Here is a 20543-nt window from a genome sequence, read left to right on the forward strand (position 1 = left end):
CATATTTAAATGAAAGTATCTTATCTCCTAAACAGTGTAACATGTATTTCATTGTTACATAATCTTCACACATTTCCCATACTTTTAATTGACAAAAATGCATAAACGTACGCAATCTACTAATAAGTTGGTATAGTACACTCGCTATCATCGAATAATCTATAATAAAATTTTAATTGTCTTAAATCCAGACAACGAGCAAACAAAGAAGACACTATACATTTCTAAACATAGTACGAAACAGGAAAATAACTAAGTACACGAGACACGGAAATATTAATAATAAGTGAATTAGAAATTAATATTTTAACCCATTTATCAATCAATATCAGTCTGTCGGTGTCAGTTTTTAAAGAAGGCTTAATATTAACTGATACTTTCACTTCTATTGCGGCGCAGGAAACACAATGACAGGTACATACACACTTTTTAAAGTATTTTTTTTTTTCAAAATTATGCATCTTTACAGACACCTTCTTGTTGTTTCGGAGTAGTGACAATACGAATGATGGGTGTAGTGCAAAGTACGATTATTTAATAGTAACTCTGCACGCCATAGTGTAGTAAAGTATTATGAAAATGTGTTTAACAAGATGAATGGTACTTTACACTACTAGAGCAATAAATAAGTCCTCGATTACTTAAATACCATAGAACGTTTGGTAATTTTCACTATTTTATTTCATATGCCAAACTTAAAAATATTAATAAATCAAATCCTTAAATAGGACATAAGACACAAGGAATATTGTATCATTTTAACGCTGTGCAATATGAAAATTGGCTAAGTTGTAATAATAATTAATTTTTGTGATTTCGAGACAGACTAGTAATTCATATCTCTTATGCACTTTTGTTTACCTTTAATTATTCAAATACCATTAAAATTCATGGCAGTTCTATAGATGTAAGGATATTTACACAATTACACACAACATAAGAATTTTTTATCAGTGATATATAATTTACTTACCTATTTAAACATACTCCAAGTTCTTAAAACAATCAAGACAATTTATGCATTGACAACTTCTGCATAATCAAACATAAACATTACTGACTGGCTTTAATTTAAAAATTTTAACAAGCCTAAGTTATCATTTATTTAGTCGCATTCATCCTCGCGCTTCGGAAATCATTTTAGACCCTACAAAACATCATAAACTGAGAATTGAACTTGGAACTTTAATTTTTAATAATTTGATAGAAAGGTAGGTTTAAATAAACCAAAAACATACAACTTGATTTAGTTAAATTTTTTAACTAATTAACACAACATTTATCTTCCAAACAAACATATCCAGAGTCTGACTCTGGCTCAAATCCTGGGTTAAATTTTGTATTTGTCGATTAAGAAATATTTAACTCCATAACTGAAATTTCAATTTTTATTTAAAGAGGAACGGATAAACAATTGTTTATATTGTGGTCGTTATTCAATACTTTTACCTAGACAAGAATTTTGCCCATCTCTGCATCTTAATGCAGATATCGTTTTAGCAGGTAGCGAAAGTCGAATGAAATATGGCTCCCACGAGACGAAGGTACGATATGATGCATATACGTTCTGTACTGCAGTGAACGTATTAAATTTTCATATTCCGCATGAATAGCCTCTGCGACACGAGAATCATGCGTCAGGAGGCTGGTTCATGCCCATACTAACAAGGGTATCACTTGCTTCAACTTCTCATCGCTAACATCGACTAGATTCTCCTGGATAACAATTATTATATCTTGGCTACTTATCAGACACATACCTGAGTAAAGACATTGTTCGTATTGCTATCTTCGTATCATGCATGTAGTTACGTATGTACAATTTTTAATTGCTACTTCTTAAGTCTAACTTCATAATGTATTCTTGTTTTGGATTGAAATATGTATTTAAATTTTGAACAAAAATTCTGAAATTTTAGTTACAACTACATTTCTTTGTATCGTGCATGTAGTTACGTATGTACAATTTTTAATTGCTACTTCTTATGTCTACCTTCTTGAGCGAATCCTTGTGTAAATTTAAAATAAAAATTCTTGAATTTAATCAGCGATGAAAATACTTTTCTAATCCTCCTTTGAATAAATTTCATTTCATCTCTTGAATAGAAATTATTTCTTGTTTATAAATTCACGAATAAATTAATACCGCAACAAGATAATATTTTAATTCTCGCGTAACGATCACTGTTCACCGACCTAGCAGTTATCGGTCAATGATCGTGCGGTTTCTTGCAATTTTAAATACACGCAGTTGTTTAAAGTACCTTGAAGTTATGCGATCGAAACACGTAATTACAAATTATAGGCTGTAGCGACAGTAACGCTTTCCTCGCTATACACGATGGCTAAGGTACGATCGTGACATAGGACACTTATATACAAAGTAAGCAACTCAAAATTGGCAATTTAAATAAATTATTTGCTTTTCGTAATCAACAAAAAGATGGTTCGTTTAAATTTATTTAATTTCAAGGCGAATATAGAAAAAGATTTGATTTTATATAATATTTAACATTTTAGCTACACCTCTTTTCTTATACATTTTCGTGGCTTTGTTTTGATTCCTATACCAGTATATAGATATAATATATTAGGTACAGGTGTAAAAAGGACATGAAGATCGTCTTCATCTTTCTAAATTTATAGTGTCGTATCTAAGCTTTTTCTTCGCTCTTCTAAATTTATCCTGTCGCATCTAAACTTTTTCTTCATTTTTCTAGATTTATAGTGTCGTGTCTAAATCTTTCCTACATAGTGTGTTGATTGAACCTTGGCATTATCGGTTGAATTACACTATTGTTTCATCTGGCATAGTAGGGATGACTATAGCAGTAGATAATTGGTGTGTTTGATACCATGTACGTCAATGATTCTCTACGGGAGGTGTACGGCTCCCCTAGTGATTCGTATTGCTCGCGTGCCACGAGCAAATAGGATGACACAGAAACTTCTGAATGGGCTGCTTGTTACAAATTTATTATAACAATAGTATGCACAATAATAACTATACTATAAGTATTACACAAATATTACGATAATAAAAATATGTATAACCACATTACAAGATTGTTCGATCGAGTTGCAGAATAGTTCCAAGACTTTAATTAAATTTATAAGCACAGAAGCAAATTTCTAAATTACTACTATTAATTTAATAATGAAATTGAAAATAAATTTTGTCTAGCTTGGAGAGAAAAGAAAATTGTTTTTTATTGGATTTTCTAGTTCTGTTTGGTTGAGTTTGTTTTCATCAAGGTCCTCGCATGTTGTCAAATACGTAACTGACTCGATATCATAAAGAAAATTTAAGAGCCTGCTAAATAGTTTGTATCTGCTGCAAGGCTCGTAATAAACAACGGTAATATCATGGCAATGCATTTACTACAAGCGTATATTTTTATTCATTTTTATACTAATGGCAAACTATTTCTTTATCTCTTAGGAATTTAACTGTTTAGCATGGTGGATTCGATATGTTTTATTTTATTCTATTATACATTACGAACTGATTTTATTGTTTTTATTGTATTGTATCGCATATCACGATTGAAAAATTACGATACCATGCCAGCAACCACGAGAAAAATTAAACAGACAAACAGTGCCTAGATATAGGTCACGAGGAAAGATAAATCGAGGAACCCTGGTCTACGTGACACGTGTAAATGATGCGTACCAAAAGTGGGGAAAAGTTTCTAGCTTTCCCTTCCGACGATTATTTCTCTGACATTCTTGGGAACCAGTTTGCTAAATAATTATTGGAATGTGTCTGATGATTAGTCTACTGACACGTGGGGTTCAGAACTGTCCAAGATTCTCAGATTATGATGTTTCCAAGGTAATAAAACTAGAGCCTGGAACGTGAGACGCAATAATAATTTTTATCGTGAATTCCGAGTTCGATAGGTAGCTTGATTGAACATCCAATCAACACTTAATAAGATAACAAAACACGAAATTTGCAATTTAATTCTTGTTTCCAAAGAATTATTTGGAGTCCTTAACCTACCTTAAAAAGACTTAATTTTAATCGATTCAATATAAGTTGGAAACACCTAACCACGGCTAAGAGGTTAAAAGAGAGCCCTCAATCTCATTTTTAATTAAATGATAGAGCTGGGACCACTAATACAGTGCGCGGTCGTTTAAGGAGAGTCATTTGTTTTCAAAGTACTTATCGCTGTAATTCATTATCGATTTCCTTATTCGAAGAATGGATTTTCTCTCTTTTGGCGTGCTACTCTACTTTCGCTTTTCATCGAGTAAAATGGACAATTTTAGATGAATTGCGAGATTGTACGTTCCACATTGAGAATTAATTAACCGTACCCTTCATTGCATTCAGAGTATTTAAAAACTCACGCATGTGAGACAACAATTCTAATGGAACCTTCGAATGAAGTTTGAATGGCAGTGATACCAGAAAATAATAAATTTTAGATGCAATTTAAAACTATTGTAGGAGTCTCTACGAAAAATGAGACGTGGAGATTCGAACCCATGATCCTCGAATCCACGGTCGAGCGCTTTTCCTACATGACCAATCCCGCATCTTACGACTCGTGTTCATCTTTGACTCCTTATTCTTGGAAAATGGGACCCGATACTACACTATCATAATTTATTCCCTTTCTTTTGTTTGCCGCGGTGTGTATGGAAAAAATACTCGTAGTCGTTATAATAGACGTGTACAGCTTGTGACTATCGACGTGTAATTTGTTACAAAGATAATATTATCTCTGTGTACGAGCTCAAATGATAAGAAAATGCAAAAAAAAAATCGAATTTTTGAAGTTTCTAGGCGATAATACCACCTTAAACAAATGTTGTGATAAGTAAGAATTACATCCAGAAAGGATTTAGAGAAATCGAAACACAATGGCAAGATGGTTAGTTACAGGGTGGTGGCGGAGGTCGCAGGAAACAGCGAAGCGGTAACGTTGAGCGGTCTTAGGGCTGACACGCAATATCAACTCATCGTCACTGCCGTAAGAGCAGGCAAAAAATTTCGAAGTCGACCAATCGTCTTCCGTACACTTGGTGAGTCTTACGTCATTATTTATACAAAATGATAATTTTCTACTGCGGCTGGGGTTCGAATAATTAACCCTATAACCGCGGGACGATTTTTGGTGGAAATTCTAAGAGGCGTAGAGGTGTGAATTTAAAAAAAAATATAAGCTTATATGGAATGATAAGGCGGAACTTTTTTATATTTACAGTTCATTTATAGGACGTTTAGTTTCAGAGATAAAAATCGAAAACTTAGATGACCTTTTCCCTTGAAATTCAATTTTTGCAACAAACTTTTAACTTCTCAATTTTTATTTTCGAATCTAAGCGTCATACGAATAAACTGTAAATATGATAAAGTTTCCTTTCATCATCCCCTATAAGCTGATATTTTTTTTTTTTTAATTTATTTAACGAATATAAATATTTCTCTGGCCACATTTCTTGAGGGCGTATATATACGACCTTTCCAGTCAAATGATTAATACGTTTCTTAGTCTCATTAAGAAAATAATAAACGGTTTCAATCCCCAAGGTTTGGATCTTCTTTAAAATTCAAGAAGATTATCTGAAACAATCAATTTTCCAATAAAGTAGACGTAATAAATGAATCGGTAACATATTTTTCCAAAGTAGAGGGAAATATATTTATTTACACGTGTAAACTCAAAAATACTTAATCGTATGGATTAGTTCTATGGCCAGAGTGGGCCCAACACTTTAATAAAATAAACAAACAAGACTACTTAAATGTCTACTTAAAGACACTTAAATGTGGAAAATAAATTAGAGAAAATAAATGGAAAGAATGAATTAAGAAAATTATGATCAAATCGCTTTTCTGGAATAATATTTTCATAAGGGAAAATAATAATTTGCACAAATCATTCTAATAATTAGCACAAAGTCATTCCATAATTTTGATACTGAAAAATTTTATTCATATTGCACTCGCAAAAACACGTATTTTTCCTTTGCTTAGAATGTATTAAATTGCTTTAAAAGCTTCTCCGTACAGTGTGTTAATATTTCAAATAAGGAAAATTAGTCGAGTGGTTTACATCGATTAGTGGAGAAATGACTAAAAAAAATGTATGAAAGTAAATGGTCCCTTATCCAAATATTATTCAAGAAAATAATCCAGCGTAAATTACTAGTTAGCATACAAGAGATACATTTTAGTAGCAGTATATTTGATTGAAAAATACTGGGTTGGATGTTTCAGAACCGCCACGAACATCCCCTCAACAGGATGCAGCGGTAACTGGAGGCCCTCTTCCTCCTCCTCCACCTTCTTCTCAGCAACCACAACCCTACATACAAGTAAGTTTACACGCATATGTTAATTTTGAACCAATTAGGATATAACTATCAGGCTGTTTATTTACCTTAACAGCCGATCCAATACGAATTTAATATCAAGAAGTTTGCAATTATTCATAATTAAAACATCTAAGATTAATATCCATGTACAATGTACCACACAAATTTCAAATAAACATACTTTCTGATCATTTGGCACTTCTGAAATCCATTTGTGTGCATAACAAATTTGTTAAGTAAAGTTTTAGTTATCCATTCTCATAAGGGTAAATCGACTAAATTGAACCATGTTAAATATATTCTTAAATTGTGACATTTCTGACAAATCGAAAACATATTTATCGATTATCACTTTTTATATGTTAGAGTCTAATACATACAGAATTACCAAAATAAAAATATTTTCTATTTGTTATAAATATTACAATGTAAGTGATTCAATTTAGACTTTCTTAAGGGGAAAGAATATGTGTAAACGTTGATAACAACAACCATAATTTGAATAACAACGCCGATATAAAATAGAATATTTTGTATTATTTTCATTACTCAAACACAATATGAACTTATTGAAAATTGATGAGCGTCTTAGTGTAGGTACTGGTAGGTGTAGGTACTTGGTCTAGATTAATGATATCAACTAAAGCACTACCACGTGCTATTAAAACTTTGCAGAAACTACTTTGCACATAACTCAACTTTTTTCTGTTAATCAATACATTCAGGGTGCATGCATACTTCAGCAATGACATATTTAACAAACTTATTATATTTTACAAACTTATTTGACCCTGTTCTCGAGTTATAGTCATTTAGTACACCACCAATACGCTGTAGAGTATGCTGCAGTAGTTCTGTCAGAGATTTTCTTGGTCAATATTTTGATTGCTTTAAAAAAAAGTATATGAACTATTTATGTTAGATTTCCATCGAGTAAACATCTCGACAGGTCAGAAACGTTATGATACGGTACTTAGGATCTCTTTACATACTCAACAATTTTATTTTTATAATTCAGATGGATTCTGTTTTTACTTGTAGTATTTTATCATATTATGTCACCCAGTAGTATTGCTCAACCCGGGTTGTTATGTTTGTTATCTACTGAACGTTTATTTTAATTTCTACATTTTAGCAATTTATTATTACATTTTCAAGATTCTTGAACTTAAAAGAGAACAAAATAAGATTAAACTATAAGATTAATACAAATTTAAACTATCATTAAGAATTCTTGAATTATAAAGATGGCTACAACTTGAAAACAACGGGCATACGTTTGTACAAACTGTAAACATTATTTTCGTGATTTCAGCTCACTACTAAAGCGGGTTTCAAATGTTAAGAAACATGTATGGTTGACAGTCGAATATTCTGACAGCATAACAGGAAGCTCACTTTGTGCTTTTAATACGTTCTAGCGCCACATCAATTATTGAAAATTATTGGAACTCGATTTCAGAAGCGCCATCCCACACCTGTCTGGTTCTCACATATACAGACACATGCATAATAGCGTGTCTATTACAATTTCGGCCATCACGTGCACCTCAACGGCCTTGTTGAGTTACTAGAGACATGCATACATACCGGCCATTGTATCACGTGCTTTGTATCATGCCGATCGAATATGTATGAAGCGTTTCCCCAATTCGAGAGTGCGTACATTGTACACATTATGATATCTTATGAATCTAGGGGTGTTAAACACGTGGCTGTGTTTCCCAAATTGTGGCGGGATAGAGCGAAATAAAACATGCTTTCGAAAGAATTTTATTATTATAAAAAACACACGTTAAAAAGTATTCTGATATTAGCAGTAAATGGAGAGTGAAACTTTTAAGTAAATTTTCTCAACTCGATTCCTGGTGAAAGTAATAACAAAAAATTGTAATAAAGATAGAAAATGTACAATGGTGGGTCGGTTTTGTATTTTTAGTCACTATGATATTGTTATTAGGGAACCTAAATTCTTAAGTAACTGAATCAATTCGGTGTTTTTATTGCGATAACGACTAGTACAAGAAAGATAAAAATATAGCGACAAATGGACTACCTATAAGGGAAGTTCAGTAATTGATGGACTCGGAAAAATTTGAATTTTTGCAGAAATTGAGTTCATGAAAAACAAATCACAGTGTTGTTTCCATCTTGGTCCAAAAAAGGGGGTTTTTAAGGTTAAAACTTCCCTTCGAAATAATTCTGGTTATTTATATCCTTGTTAACATCTCTGAAACCATAATGGGTAATAAATAAAATTTAGCAATTTCTATTATTTACGATAAGAAAATTCTAATATGTCGTGCACATGTTGGATTTCTAGATCGCCTGGCTACATCGCCGCGACCTAATCGGTCGTCGTTCTAAGTAATCTTATTTAAGCCGAATTAGTGTCTCGACAATATCGGCTTCCATTAAGACGTTAATTGGATCGCGAAGTTGTCACGTCCTATATGATTTGTCAGTCACGAGTTTGTCGAATGAGAGGTCAACGTATATATATACTCGTCTTCTGATATTTTCCGAGCTCCACGATATTCCTGGTCACGAAATCGGAGTTTACGCTTGAATTCCTCCAAAATTGGGCCATTTCGTGATCAAAGGGATCACAATCGATTTCCTCCCGTCGCACTGGTTTCCCGTTCGTTTTCCATTTAGATGACTGTGATAGAGTGGTCGCTCATCGCTGACTTCTCTCTCGCGTTATCACTTCCTCTAGACAAATGGTGATCCCTGTCCCCATTATATTTAACCATCCACTGCATAATACGCCTATTCAGGAACTGAACCGACACAGTTACAGTATAGTTTACTAAGGTAATTATACGGGATTTGTGCATAATGTTTTCTGATGGGAATGTCTAATAGCTCTGTTGGTTCAATTACTCCATTTTTTCTCTATTTCTCTTATCCATCCTATCATCCTTTCTATCATCCCCACACAAACTTTCCTATACCTCTTTTAAACTTACATCTATTACTACTAAAAAGTATAACTACTGAAACTATACACATATTAAAACTATACACCATTACGTCTTTGGTCTTGCCTTTACTCTTGTTTTTCTCTTATTAACTTCTTTTTCGTTCCCTATTTCTCTTATCTGTTCTATTATCCTTCCATCTGCTCTCTCTTCTACCATTTGGTTCAATTATTCGTTCCTTGGAGTATTGAGTGATTCGTGAGAGGTGATATTTTCTTCAGTCTATTTCAGACATTTAGTGATTGAAATAATTACTCAAAATTATGGCTATATTAGAAATACACTTCTGCTCCACCAGTAATCCATACCATGAATCTAGGTGAAACAATGTTTTGCATGTTAATTTTTAAATTGGTACCAAATAGATTAAAAATAAAATTTTGATGAAATTTCTTGAGGTATTATTAGGGATTAATTTATCTTATGCACTTACAAAAGTTACACATAAATTGTTCACATTTTAAATATCATCTTAAACGTCATATTTTTGCCATACTGATTTTTAAAAAATGACATTCATCCAACAAAAATTTAAAATTTGTTCTTTAATATTATCTATTACTTATTAATATTATTCTTTAAATATTTTCTCTAATATAACATAATATTATAATTTTTTCTTTAATCTTTAATATTAAATATATATAGATATTTGTTATATGATATTTATATTATATTTATTATATTATAATAGTTGTATATAGATTGTACCACATTATAAAATTTTCAAAAAGATTTTTAAGAAATCTGAGACGTGCTATCTTCAGGTGGACCATTGTAGAAAATCTCGCCTTTAATGCATATTGCATAGTCTTTTTGAAGCTCACCTATATAAGCCGCCGATGCAGTCAAGAGACATATCACGTTCGGCACTCCAATAAAAGCGTGCCTGCTATATGCTATAAGCTACTTACCCATAATGTAAAGGCAAGCATCGGATATTTCAATGTTTTGTTGGTATGCGTTATCTATACCTTGTGAAAACATTCTATAGATCGTGGAAGTAGGTGCACGTTTCTTTACACCCGTTGAAACCATTCAGATGAAAGCATCCACGCTGTTATTGCACATTCGTGCAGCTTGATGCGAAACGTATTGCGGGCTTTATAGCCGTGTAAAACAGAATGCGGAGTACTTCGCCAAACATCACGGTATCGCATCGTTTTATGCGTGACAAATTATGGGCGATGCAACTATAGGGTCGTACGTAAAAGGGTTGAAAGTGGCCTTGAAAAATTTACGGTAACAGAGGATGTAAAAGAAAAGCATAAAAAGTTTAGCAAGCATTTTAAAGGATCGCTATCTCGTGCTGAAATATCTAGTACGAAACAATGAAGGTTAACCTTGTTGAATCCATAGACAGAACCTTATACACGCTTTGCACGTGTTTACTTGGGTCTGTGGTAAATAAAGTTTCAATTTCTTCAATTATTTTGGTAAAAGAGGACATATAGATCTGTTGAACTTGTTGATTAATTGTTGAAACTAAGATCGTATGCCAAACGTAGAGCAGGGAGAAAGAGAGATCAGTTCTGGAAGGAATTGCAAGTAGTATTAGACATTTTGGTCAGACGTCGCGAGGTCTGTGATTAACAAGCAGACTAATCGAATTTGTTCCCATCACCTTTACTCAAGCTAGTAAATCATTCTTAAACAAGGACCGATCTCTCTTTATACCTGTACTACATTACTGGCAACGAGATATTTATTCAATTTCACTCACGTCGAATTTCGAACAAATTAACCGCGTAATCGAATTCTCTATCTGCTCACATATCGTATGTCCACTTTTAGTGTTTCACAGAAAAACTGCTTCAAGAATTTATTACATATGCTATGTTCATACAATCAGAAGTTTTTTCTGAGGATATTATGTTCTTTGACATGTATTAGGTCATCCTAAAAGTTCATGTCATTTATATTCCTGTTACTCAAATGAATATGTGAAACATACTCTTAAGTGTTATAAAAAAAGGTAATCTCTCTCATTTTATAGTATTTTCTCGCCTTTCTGACATAGTCGTTATACCGTCACTATAAAATTTCTATTATTTGTTTTGTATTAAATATTGACACAATCTCCAGCACGAACTTATGGGATGACCTAATATATACAACGTTTGAGCAGTCAAAATAATGGACGTAGACACATACAATAAACAAAAATAGTCATTATTGTTCTATGTACTATTCTATGTACTATTAATTCTGTGTACTATATTTTAACTGAATTATAATATCAATGGATTGCAGTACACATATAGCATGCCCATTATTTTTTATATTTATATAACACAAACATCTGTTACCTGTTTCTTTATGCTGCATTAATATCCTTCATCTACTGTATATATTTATATACAGTATATATATTTATATATTTATATTTATATACAATAAATGAAGGATATCAATGCAGCATAAAGAAACAGGTAAAAGCTATTTGTGTTATATAAATATAACAAAAAATGGGCACGCTATATGTGTACTGCAACCCGTTGATATTATAATTCAGTTTGAATATAGTACATAGAATTTTCTGTTATTCGAAGTGGCAATTGCAAGAAAATGTGTCCATAATTGGTACACATGCCCTACTGTGTTTGATGAAGGTGTAAATGCTGGTGTTGTACTAGGGGTATACATATCTATATGAATGACTGCGTAAATTGCAGGTCCGTGGCGTAGAAGTGGGTATAGTGGTGATGGTGTTGATCTTTTGGGCAGGCGCGATAGCGCTCTTCTTCAATCGTTGGGGCAAGATTCGCATGTTGCTGCCATATCAGCCTGACTACAAGGAACAATTAAAGGTTCCTGGGACTGGGGTATGCGCAGCGGCAAACGTCGCATGCACGCAACACCCGACTCAACACACCTGCTCTCAGGTAATACATACTTACACTCCAATCCTCGCTCCATTAATTAGTCACAACCAAATGCATACACCTAGTCCTGCGGCAAATGTCATTACGAGTACGTGGCTATCGTATTACAAGTATGGACTATTGTAGAAAAGTTTGTTTCAAGTTTCTTTGTTTGCGTTTGTAAATTATACACTCTACTGTAACACTTGACACGTTGTACAAAAGTTCGAAACGTTATGAGTTTTAAAACTAAATTAGAAATTCCTCTCTGCTTTACTATGCGTAGTCAATAATTGAGCCGTTCACCGCACAAATCGATTAGCTTCACTTCTTGTGCCATAACTTTTTTATATTTATAATAACTTTCCTGAATAATAAAGATTAAACGACAAAATTTGTTTGGCCATAGAATTTCTCAACTTTTGGTTTTATGGTGTTAATCGATTTGTGCAATGAACGGCTCAATTGTAATAATTTAATATTCGACTCTTTAGAACAGAGTGTGTATTTTCTGTTGACCAGGCATTAAATTGAAATTAAATAAGGAAACCTTGCTAGTATAGTTACGATACCTATTTCAATGTTTATAAAAATTGAAATATTTTGAAGAATACAGTAAACAAAGTACGCGAGTCTCATCTCTGCAATAAGTGTCCATTTTGAATAATTACTGTTAGTTGACTCTTGTTATTAAGTGAGTAGATTTTGTTTGGTAAAAAATAGTAATGTCACAATAGTCCAATACAATCGAAACAAAATTTTGAGCAGGACTAGGTGAACTTCATTGATGCGAATATAAATTGAAATTTATTACAGTTAAATTAAACTCCTAATAGCTAGGTTAACTTTTCGAAAGTGGTGTGACGCTTACTTGCGTGGAAGTTTGAAATCCATACAGTAATACATTTATTTGAGAAAGTAATTTACGTACAGTTCGAATGAATGTTTTTCGATTTGCTTGGGCAGTTGCTAGATTGAATAGGAGCCAATAACATCGATAGAATATTGGAACTGTACTTTTATCTTAGAGTGCATATTATTAATCGTGCATTGTTTAAATTATGAAGCGAAATTAAAAAGAATATTGATTTAATAAAATTATAAACACACAGTATCTTTCTGAATTATTAAGTAAATTAAAAATAAATGATAGCTTTATGAATGAAATTTCTCAACTTCCATCATGGAGATCCACAACTACTATTATAAATTCTTTTGCACTCGATTATGAATTTATACCTTTCAAGCTAAACGCACTACATTATGCATTCAGTACAAACTAATTTATCCCATCGATCAATTTCCTATAAAATAACCGTGATACAAGCACAGACATATTCCAAACTAATTCATTGAAATATTTACTCGTATAGAGTTAATAACAATTTCTTTTACCTTATTTTTACATAAATCATTTTTGTATCTCTTTAAATTTCTGTAATAATTCAGTCGATCATTTTACACCAATTACTCTGTATATTCTGATTAAAAATCGATTTTGTACGTAACCTAGTGAACAGATTGTAGATACTTGAATCTTCATATTTGTTGAGTGAAATCGTTTTTAAACATTTCAATTCATTAAAATTGAAAAGAATCTTTGTGCAATCTTAATTATTATTTTTCTTTTTAATGAAACGTTTAAAAAATCAAATAACAAGTATTCTTTGATGTTGGTAAAATTCTCATCATTTAAAAATTCATCATTTATTCTCCAACAATGCTTGCTCTTTCTGACTCAATTACCAATACGTTTACACGCTTTTGAAATAGTGGTTAACAATAATTTTAGTATTTAGCGAAGTGTGAGAATAGAAGGCATGCAAATTTTTCATTATAATGCTTGGTTATGAATACCTATATGTCACAGTGTATTACATTTGCAATATTCATTTACAAAATTTGTAATAGTAATATTTAATTAAACACAATGGTCTGAGAAATCGCTATTTTAAACAGAATGTCCAGATTACGTTATACCACAATTTTTATTACAAAATTCTAATTATAGAGAAACAGGTACAATTAAGAAACTATATTAATAATCTCTTATAATTGTATTATATTATAATTCTATTAATAGCGAGAAATTAATGCGTAGACGTCTGACAAAGTTTTAATTCATTGACGTTTGTTTACGGGTCGTCCCCTGACGTACAGCACAACGCAGTCAACATATTCAAAATTTTCATACACCAGACGTCATGCTTTTACGTCATCGTTATGAAACACAACTACCGAGATCGACTTTTCATTTTATTTAGACTCGAATCCCAAGTTACTCGAATGCTAATTGCCCATGGGAGAATGGTATATTTTTTGCAACGAGACCTTCTCATAGATTGATCCATTGTATTCGACGTGTGCCTCACAGACATATATGAACATATAATTGATAATTATATGGGAATATTGACGATAAAATGAAAATTTTTTAAGCCATTTAACCCAGTCTCGTAGTTCAAATTGATTGCAATTACTCAAGGGGTCTGTAGTTTGTAGCCTTTTGAATCACGAATTATTGCAAAAGAAGATCGTAAATTTTCTTTTTAAAACGACAGATTTAATATTACTTTTTATTATAAAAATAATAATTTAAATTACACATCTGTATTAAATCTTGATGCCCAAGGCAAAACGCTTTTAATTTGCCTGCCAGTGAATCGGTTAAACGACATTTTGAAGTGATGGAAGCAAAAAAATAAAATCGTTTTTTTAAGTCCATACGATAATACGATTACATTTTTTTACAACAAGAGTTTTTCATGAATTAATCATGGAACATCGTATTATATCCATGAAAAACTCTCGTTGCAAAAAATAAAATCGTATTTTTAAAGGTAATTTATACTCAGAAAATAATATTAGCTAAATTTTTACTATCTAAAGTAAGTAAATAAAGGTATTTTATGATCAATTTTGTCAACACCGTATCTTATCGCGTGAAAAAAGTCGGACTTGGCAGTTTATCGATGCGTTTAAAACTTCGATCGCCACTGTTTAAATGGAATCGGAAGTTTTACATGTTTCCGAGAGCTCGTCGTGGAACAATTACGACACCGTATCGACGTTTCCTTATCGAAATAGGTATTTGTCGAACGTTTAACTGCAAACCATTCTCTCGTATTCGGCATACGAAGCAGACATAGTTTGGACGTGTCAACAGTATTGATTTAATTAGACCCAACTAGAATTCCCTTTGGGTAGCAGTAGAGGAAACGGGCACTTTCAACGAAGTCAATACGTCGGAAAGACGTATGGCCTCGGATCGAATATTGAACCGAGAGAAATATGTTCTCCCTTAAGCTCTTCGGACCTGAATTTCTTTTTCTTTAGGTAAAAAAAGAAAATTCTTCGCGTATCTCGAGTCACTTCGCACTCCATAAATGTAACTTAAATAAAAGATAACAATGTTTGCGTGATTTTTAATAAGTACAGTGATTGTTATTGAAAATGTAGAATAGTGGGTCGGTTTTGTATTTTTAGTCATTATGATATTGTTATTAGGGAACCTGAATTCTTAAGTAACTGAATCATTTCGGTGTTTTTATTGCGATAACGACTAGTACAAGGAAAGTAAAAAATAGCGACGAATGGACTACTTATAAGGGAAGTTCGGTAATTGATGGACTCGGAAAAATTTGAATTTTTGCAGAAATTGAGTTCATGGAAAACAAATCACAGTGCTATTTCCATTTTAGCCCCTAAAAAGTTTCTTAAGGTTAAAACTTTCCTCCGAAATAATTCTGTAATAATAATTGTTCGGGTTTTATTTCTGCGAAAATTTAAATATACGGGGTATATAATTTGCTGAACTTCACTTGTAAATATCGAGAGTATATTCGTTCAACGTTATTCGATGCCAAACGATTTCGCTTGTTTAGTAATAGTACAAGGCAGAGATGGACAAAATTAATGAGTACAATGACGAGCGAATATATTTATTCAACTAATATAATACTCCTGTTTGTGACGAACTGTTTACCTTCAGTTTTTAATCAAGTTTTCATCTTCATTTGGTGTCTTTGTTCGAAGTTTATTCGAATATCCTTGGAACAATGGTGTTGTTTAACGACACAAGAACTTTATTCGAACCTAATGAAATCAATTGTTGAATGAAAAAAAAAGTATCTTCATTCGTCGTACAAATTTACTTCTACTAAATATATTTGTCAGTTATTCGTTGAATAAAAATTATTTAGATTATATAATCCTTCAAATAATATATAAAGACACGACTAAGTAAATATGCGTGCAGCATAAACTTTTGTCTTTTGGCACCTATTATTATCAGAAACCTGTGTAAATCAGGAATCAAATATGCTTCTACTAAATGTATTCGTCAGTTATTCGTCGAATAAAAATTATTTAGATTATTCAATCCTTTAAATAATATATAATATAAAGACACGACTAAACAAATATGTGCGCAGCTGAAACTTTCGTTTTTGACACCTTTTATTGTCAGAAACCGTGTGAATCAGGAATAATTTTTGTATACAAACAATGTCCATCTCTGGCGCAACAATGTAATAAACAAAATTGTCGAAAGTAGCTAGTATAACAACTACATGGTAGCAGTAGATAACTGGTTAAACGTGATTGGACTCGACGAACGAAAATCTAATGGAATTAATTTCTTTGTGCCTCTTCAAACTGTGCCGACCCATCGCGAAATCGCCGCTTCTCGTCTCGAATAACGAATAATCGAAAAATGACGGTTCGCCGGGAACGTACAAATACCGCCCGCAAAAAAACAAATCCCGAAGGTAATGACCACATTGTCGGATATGGTGATGCAGTGCGGGGGCGGGGGCTGTTGCATCTTGGAGCAGTGCTTTCAGTACCCGAGGAGATCTCGAGAGCCCCGGGACTGCGGCTGCCAATTCGCTCTACTCCACAGGGCCGACATCGCGTGACCATCGGTACTTGTCAACAGTCTCACTGTTCTCTTCTTCTTCTACCTCTTCTTTACCTTTCGCCTAACAAACTATCTTCTTCACCCTGTGTCCGTGCCGATATAAGCTGTTTCTCTTCCACCGAACGTGAGCTCACTCTTGTCCATGTCCACTTTCTCTGCCTCTCGTTCTCTCTGTCCAGTGTAATCACGATGTACCTTTGTCTCTGTAATCACACGTGTCTCACCCGTCTGTTCGTTTATGTGACTCTACGTGGTTGCTTTCTCTGTCTATATACTTCACTTCAACCCCGACTCGAGCTCACTTTTCCATCTTCGACGGAAGAAACGTATCAACTAGGTTCTGAATTTCCGACATCGGAATTTTATCAATACAGAAAGAGAATATTCTCCTCTGGGAATTACTAGTTTCGGTGAGCAGGCAGTGCGATTCTCTAGAGGAAACGAGAATTCTTAAAATATATAATTATTTAAGGAGTTGCGTCACTTTGCCCACCCGTATTTTCGGGCTTTTTCGAGAATTTTTATTGAAGCGACAACAAGATTTTATTTACATTGAAGTACGTGAATATATTCTGTAAGTATTCGACTAGAAAGTGATTTTTTTATTTTTATTTTTCCTTTCACAAAAATGGCGGCTTGGCAGACGTTTTAGTGGAGCGTCTAAAATTTAATTGGTTATGCGTTAGGTACGATAACTCAAACCAGGTTCAAGCTAGAACAGTGAAACAAAGTTGATTAGTTTCCTTAGTCCAAAAACTAGTGAAATACATAGCCGTTTTTAAAAGTATACAATTTTTATAAAATGGCGTCGTTTCAAAGTAAAACATACAAATTTAGCCTAAAATTACGGTACTTGAAGTTACATAAAAAGTGCAATTATTTTGTATTTTGGAATATTAGAGTATTGTACATTGGAATACTGTTTCCTTTTCATTTGTTTTTGAGAACACATGGAAAGTGTAAATTACGTGCATATAATTTAGTAAATTAACTATGTCAGCAGAAACCAGAAGGTAAAGTAAACATAATTAGGCTACTACGTAGAAATGTGTTTTGTCCAAAATGAAACATTATAATTAAGTCAGCAGTTTGTACTCTATTAGAAGGAAACAGGACCCTTTCGGAAACCTTAATAAGGTCATAATACGAGGAACCTAATGGGACAGTGCCTTTAGATTTACCTACCTATAATTTCCACGTGTTTCAACAAAGTCTTACAATCATCTACAAATATAGACGTGAAAAGATTTTGAGAAAATGTAAAGGAATGTCTGATCGACGATAACATTTCAAATATCAAAATAATAAAAAGAAGAATTGTGTACACTTGAATTTGATGTTCTTATTTTTTAATTGTAAGCGATACTCATGGTAAGGTTTCTATTAATATAAACGAGTGGCACTATATATAAATTAAAAGGTAAAATAATAGGGTACTTCTTTAGCTCCTTAATACCTACATTTATTATTAATGTTTGCAGCTCTGTCTAGCTTTTATAGAGCTTCCATGTATTTCTTTGTGACACAGAAACAAGCTTTTAATTAAATTCTTTCACATTCAATGTGAATACCTATGATTTCACGTAGTACGTATTCTGTACCTACGTGAATATAAACACTGATTTCATACAAGGAATAATACAATATTTTATGAATATAATTATTATAATTATATCTACATTGAATGACTGGTTATTAGACCAGATAAGGTATATGAAAATGCTTACTGTCGTTTCTATGCGGGGAAAAATGATTGTTAATAGAGGAAGGATACTGCATATTACACAGGAATACGATCATGACATGTTTTTACTTACAACTCATCTCATGCTGGTTATTCTACGATATTGATTTGCGTTTGCTGACGCTTGTCGTGTACGGAAATACCATATTCGCGATTTGATGTCCACTTCTTAAAAATAAGTTATTGATGAACCTTAGGATTAACCATCCATCGATAACGTTTACGTAACATTGATAAGAAAGTCTCCACGGAAATTAAAATTGACTTTAATTGATCATAATTAGAATTAGTACACAGTTATATACAGTTCGAGATTCATCGAAATCCAAGATAACCAAAGACTGCTGCTTCTAAGTCGCCTCACAAGTGCAAAGATTGATTCTCATTGTCAGTTTAGGGAAGACCAGTATCAAAACATGGATGATTTTTCAAATAGTTATACAGTTGACACACGGTGTATCATTTTACAAAGAGAACAGTTAATTTAAATACCTCACCGGATTGCAATTATATATGAGAAACAAAAATGCAGGAAGTAACTACAATGTTGAGATGTACTGAAAACATTTTAGTCAAAACTTTATAATGTACGTTCAAGCCAACAAAAAATGGATATCTGCTTTGTTACTTTCGCTACCGGTATTCCCTGATAGGAAGAACAGCGCGCGAAGAAAATTTTAAGTGCCAATACCGACAAAACAATAGGAATTTGTGCTGCTCACCGCGATAAAATACAATAACTGCTCAGCGATAAAGAATTTATCTGTGATATTCTCGGTATACTACTAGGTATCAAGAAGGTGGAAGATCACTATCAGGAACACCATAAAATCGTACGTGTGCCGTAATGTGACGTTTATAGGAAGAATATTACCTTCGAAGAGCGACGCTTCTGCTAAATATATCTTGTCTTAAAGTTCCCGGAGTAATAGCTTCCTGACCCGAATCTGGACGAGATCAGGAATCTGCTAGAGACAGGCAATTCAGATGTTAGCATCGCGATATCGACGTGTTAAATTCCATTGAACGCGGTCCCTTGATCGGTAAAGGTTAATTAAATACCGCGACGTGAACTTCCGTGAAACAACAATCTATTAAATATTGAAAGATATATACATTAATCTCGCTCGCCCACCCACTTGTAGATCCGACTTAAGGTGGAAGTTTTACTCGAAATGGTACATTCAATAATACATTCAATTCAGAGCGAAATGGAAAATGTGTTTACTTAACTTTATCGGACGTTTCGACGTCATGCTTACATACTTTTCGGTGAAATATTGTGAGATAATTATAAACACGGTCCAGAATGTTGAAGATAATCAGAAAGGAACAGGAAATTGTTTCGTAGAAAGTAATTGAAAAATAAATGATTAGCATACCTTTTTAAACATCTGGACATAATAAGTTAGTTCTTAACTCAACTATTCTAATAATAGTAAGCTTTACTTTCTCTTCTTTAAATTAATATAATTGATTTTTATTTATTTTTATTCACTTATATTCTGCAATTTATATAATTGAATATAAATAGTTTCTATAGTATATACAATGATTGTAGAATTATATTTCCTAGAACATTTTTCTAATATTTTTCTAATTATTCCCATTTACTGCTTATTTTCGTTGTCTCGCAACCCTCATCCCCGACTTTATCTGAAAAATAAATAAGTAATCTCAAATGAAATAAAATA

The 20543-nt window shown here is 32.7% G+C and overlaps 1 protein-coding gene across 7 annotated transcripts in view; it reads left to right on the top strand.

The window, feature by feature from the left end:
- LOC128880997 (uncharacterized) overlaps positions 1 to 20543 on the top strand; it is a 110120-nt gene that overhangs the window by 71929 nt on the left and 17648 nt on the right. For 5 of the 7 annotated variants that reach the window (XM_054131627.1, XM_054131626.1, XM_054131624.1 and 2 more), the window contains 4 exons: positions 400 to 414; positions 4895 to 5040; positions 6239 to 6336; positions 11996 to 12205. In XM_054131627.1, coding sequence (XP_053987602.1) covers positions 400 to 414; positions 4895 to 5040; positions 6239 to 6336; positions 11996 to 12205 — 469 coding nt within the window. The remainder of the gene's footprint in view (positions 1 to 399; positions 415 to 4894; positions 5041 to 6238; positions 6337 to 11995; positions 12206 to 20543) is intronic. The other 2 variants (XM_054131629.1, XM_054131631.1) reach the window with 2 other exon arrangements.

Source organism: Hylaeus volcanicus, chromosome 8, assembly GCF_026283585.1.
Source record: "Hylaeus volcanicus isolate JK05 chromosome 8, UHH_iyHylVolc1.0_haploid, whole genome shotgun sequence".
Classification (NCBI taxonomy): Eukaryota; Metazoa; Arthropoda; class Insecta; order Hymenoptera; family Colletidae; genus Hylaeus; species Hylaeus volcanicus.